Source organism: Montipora foliosa, chromosome 5 (genome assembly GCF_036669935.1).
Source record: "Montipora foliosa isolate CH-2021 chromosome 5, ASM3666993v2, whole genome shotgun sequence".
Lineage (NCBI taxonomy): Eukaryota > Metazoa > Cnidaria > Anthozoa > Scleractinia > Acroporidae > Montipora > Montipora foliosa.
This window is the reverse complement of record NC_090873.1, coordinates 3,597,827-3,602,449: the sequence shown is the minus strand read 5'-3', so window position 1 is coordinate 3,602,449 and position 4,623 is coordinate 3,597,827. Positions and strand designations below refer to the sequence as shown.

The window sequence follows — 4,623 nt, the reverse complement described above, 5'->3', positions numbered from 1 at the left end:
CGAATAAGGTGTTCTTAAATGTATACCTGTTGTGGAAAAAACACAGCAAGTAGAAGGATAGATAGATAAGATAGATAGATAATGGTTTATTAAAGATTCCAACAATTAAGAGGCTCTTCTTCTGTAAAAATACTAAACTAAGAAACCTATAATATGATTAAAAGTATAATAATCATAATAAACGACTGCAAATGTCATATTGGGCTACGAGACTTAAAGTTCTTAAAATTGCAGCCAAAAAAAGGGAATAATTTGATTTGACTACAGTTGATATGTGCATCTGTTAAGGGAAGATCAGTAAAGGTTACGGTCTACCTTGAAATTTTGTTTTTGATTTTAATTAAAGGTTAAGGTCACACCTTTCAATCGCAAAAAAAAAGCATACAAGAAGATCAAATATTTTCCGAGATATTAGCTTCAGAGATATAAGTTTATTTTGATTGACAGCGTTTTTAGACTATCGGAGCGATTTTCGCGGGAAACGTCAAATAATTGTCTTCGCTCGCAAACGTTTGAGGAGTTTGTATATATATATTCATCACATTTTCCTTTTTTGTAACGAGAAGAGAAATTTTCTCTTTCCGTGTAAGACGAAAACAACAACATTTCTGGGTCTGTTCATTTCTTGTTTGCTTATTTATATTTGTGAGTCCAGTTCAGCTATTCTGATCGATATTTCAGTAATGGAGACGTGATATAACTGAGAAAAATAATTTATAATTTGTCGACTGCAGAAGCTAGTGATGAGGCTGTGTGCCACTGGGCCACAGTTTTGTTCTCAAACTGAAGGAACGTTTTTGTTTCCATGAAGAAAGAGGCACGTCCTTTCAGCATTTCCAAGCATATACATCGTGATCTATGTTTGCAATTATCTGCTTACAGTTTGCAAAATAGTACAAAATGAAGAAGCCCTTTTTCATTTAATTGCTTCTCTTAAATGCCAAATAATCCATGTTTCAACTTGTTTACCCAAAGACAGCTTCAGCGATTGGTAGTGCAATTTTTTGAGGGTGAAGTTATTGTTGTGTCTGTTACAGTTTTAAAATTAAAGTTCTTACACCTTGAAGGACAAACAAGACTTAAATTACTTTAACATTTCAATTAATATTTTTCAGTTCGTTTGCTATGGTTTACGTCATTGAGTTGCTGTTCAGCCGAGACGAAATGCATTTATTTTCATTATTATTATTATTATTATTATTATTATTATTATTATTATTATTATTATTATTATGGGCAGTATAAAACATCTGTATGCCAGATACCTAAGATACACTAAGCTAGGCGTAAAGACGTGGCTAGCTCAGTCTCAGATCTATAAATAATGCTAAAAATCTACTGTACATAGCGGATAATACTAAAATCTAATGTTCATAATAAAAACTATATAATTATATATCTGCTAAAGGAGTCAGTGTAAAATCTAATGTTCATAGCGGATAATACCGAAATATAATGCTCGTAATAAAAACTATATAACTATATAACTTCTAAAAGAGTCAGACATGAGCTTGAAAATCCTAACACATGATCATGAATGTTCAGACTGTTGTTCAAGACTGAATGATCTTGACATAGCGGGCGCTATGGATACTAAAGTTATTATTATTATTATTATTATTATTATTATTATTATTATTATCATCATTTACATATATTTTATTTTTTATAACTCAAATTTGTTTTCCACGTCTCTGGTGAGGTTTAAATGCCATATTTGGTGGTACATTTTGAAAAGCTACGAATAATAGTATCTGTTTGGATTCTATTGCTGGATTTAAATTCTCAATTCTTCGCAGACGATTTTTGGTGAGAATTATTCGAGCAGAATAAGAATCTATTTAGCTCTTGGCTTTTTTGTTGCGGAAGTTAACATGTAACAACTAATAGCTTTTCACTACGCTTGTCGAACTGACATTTTGCCAATGTGATCCGTGGCGCGCCTCCGTCTCTTGCACCCGATTATCCGAGCATACTCCGCACGGAAAGCCTTGTTCATGAGCCCGTAAATCAGCGGATTCGTTGCAGTTGTCGTAAACATCAAGTAATCGTATATCATATGTCCCCAGCGAGGAAGAAACACTTCGCAAACGAAAAGAGCCCCAATTATGCACAAAGGAATCCACAGCACGCAAAAGACAGTAATTATCGCGAATACTAATTTCGTTGTATTTATCTCCTCTACGCGACAAGACAGGTTTTTTTCCGAGCTTCTATGAGTGTGTTTCTGTGCTCTTAAATTCGGCACGACTAAGGTCACGTGTCTCCGGACGGCGCGGTAAACTTTGAAATAGCAAAACAGTAGTATTGTTGACGGAATGATAATACAACCCAAAAACATTGTCAGCGCTATGGGTTTCGATTTTTGGGTGTGTAAGTTTGGAGTGCAGAAAAAGTGAGGACCGAATTGAAATCTTGCGTCTAAAACAAGCACCATTCCCACGGGCACGAACGTTGATAAAACAAGGCAGGAAACAACCATGAAAATGGTAAACAATTTTGTGAATATTTCACGATAACGAACTGGTCGGATCACTCGATAGTATCGATGCACAGCTGTCGCTGCAACGGTTGTCAAGGAGAAACACCCCCATATTTGTATCACGTGACCTTGAATTTGACAAGTGACGTCACTGTACAGCCATTGCCCTTTTATGGCAGCACCTAGGGTCAATGGCATACACGTGACCGCTACGAGCAAATCAGCAAGTGCCAACGTTAACATATACCAGTTGGCCATTTTTCGGAGGGTGGGATTCCTTAAAACAGCTGCAATCACAAAAGAATTTCCCACAATAGCGATTACGTTGATTATGACAAATAAAGTTGACTCTATTGCCGTGGACAAGACACTTCGCCTTGACGTTTCGTCCGTAAACGTCATTTCGAGTCTTTTTTTGTCGAAAAGGTCTTGCTGTCACTTCTTTTCCGATCCGGGGATACGAGTCTTGTAATTTCGCTTTGATAAAGGAGAAAACACTGAAAGAAATTATCCACTAATAGTTCTTTTTCTCTGATCTCGTGTAGCAGTTTTCGAAAGTTGCAGCTTTGAAGCTTTTGTTAACTCGCTGTAAAACTTGCTAAAACGTCACAGTCCCTTTAACATTCGTATGCGTACGTTACGATCGAAAAATGAAAAAGCATTTCCTCTGCTGTCCAAGGTTTTTGAACGTGAAAAGTCTCTTGTTCAGCTCTGATATGGTCAAATTTCTTGTCCAGATGGATAAGTTGTCCAGATGGATTAGATTAGTTCTTTGCTTACTAGAACGAGAACTTCTAGAGCTTGGCTGCTTTTCGTTACATAGGCTCTCAATCCCTTGATGGAAACTTAACTTGGCATCAGATTTTGTCGAAACGAGCAGACTGTTTGTTGTCGGAAGCCCCTTCGTCTTTAAGTCTTTTCGAAGTATACCGCCTGTTTTGTAAACCTGTCAGGTGAATTTCCATTGAAACTGGACAATTTGGACAGCAGAGTTTACTCTGAATATTTATTGACATTTGAAGCCGCAATTTTCGTCATTTTATTATTCGCAATGGGTTACATTTATACACAAAAGAGGAAAGAAAAGAATTTTCTGATCATTAAATTAAGTTTGCAAACCTTTTCATTCCAACTCCAATATTCAGAGAAGAATTCGCCCCCATCCAAAGATACATTGTCAAAATGCTTATTTCTTTGAAAATAGGATATTCGATCTATACTCGCTTTTCAGTAAGCTTCCACTATATGTAGAAAAAAACCACGGTTCGAATCAGTCCGGTTGTTACCCTAAGGAAAATTAAGACCCTGAAAACTAAGAAGCATTAAGTTTTATTTGGTTGTCAATTCTCAGGGGATCTTAGTTTCGTAATTTTCCCGAGGTGACTGCGAAAACTAAGACCCCCTCTGCCGATTGAAAAAAAAAAAAAAAAAAGAAGAAACAGATTCAAATGTCATTTCCAATTTCATGGTCAATGTTGCCGCTTGTTTTTGTAATTTCCTGTGGTAATTACCAGAACTCCACTCTAACAATGGAAAAAAAATTAAAGAAAAACAACTGGATGCAATTTTGTCAGTCTTGTCTGGGTCTTAGTTTTCGTAATTTACGTGTGGTAAATAACAAAAACTAAAACCTCACACGGCGGAAAATCACCCTATATCCTAAACCACAGGAAGGCAAATACACACATCCCTTTAAGGATAAAATGAAAATTCTGTTTCGGAATAATATGTGTAAATAAATATATATTTGTGTCCCAGACACTTGCTCACCTTTAGAAACAAAACAAAGCAAACTCATGGGTAGATCTCTATTTCCTAGAGCTTATTAAGTAAACATATGCAATGGAAAACTAGTGACCCTTAGTACCTAACCCTCAGACCCCCTACAAAAGTGGCAGCGAAAGGTGTAACAATTACATTATGAACTGAAGAACGAAACAAGAACTTTTATCAGATAAGTAAAGGCCTTGCTTATTTTTAACACTATAAAGGCGCGTTTTACTAAGAAGGTTTCTACTCAAATAATGCTATTTAAAATAAATAGCAACATGAACTTCTTGACATCAACTGTCACGGCAAAAAAAATTCCTTAAAAATAAGTTGTGCTGTCCTTTTTTAGTGTCACCGTGGCTATTGATTTG

The 4,623-nt window shown here is 35.8% G+C and overlaps 1 protein-coding gene across 1 annotated transcript; it reads right to left on the bottom strand.

Annotated features, from left to right (window-relative positions):
* Nucleotides 1-286: 286 nt before the first annotated feature.
* On the bottom strand, nucleotides 287-3,370 carry LOC138002859 (melatonin receptor type 1A-like). The gene has a single exon (XM_068848842.1). It carries the CDS (start codon nucleotides 2,882-2,884, stop codon nucleotides 1,898-1,900), a length of 987 nt encoding a protein of 328 aa, XP_068704943.1. The 5' UTR covers nucleotides 2,885-3,370; the 3' UTR covers nucleotides 287-1,897.
* Between the last annotated feature and the right edge of the window lie 1,253 nt (nucleotides 3,371-4,623).

Coding starts and splice junctions, on each gene's coding strand:
- LOC138002859 (XM_068848842.1), bottom strand. CDS start 2,884: ATGACGTTTACGGACGAAACGTCAAGGCGAAGTGTCTTGTCCACGGCA.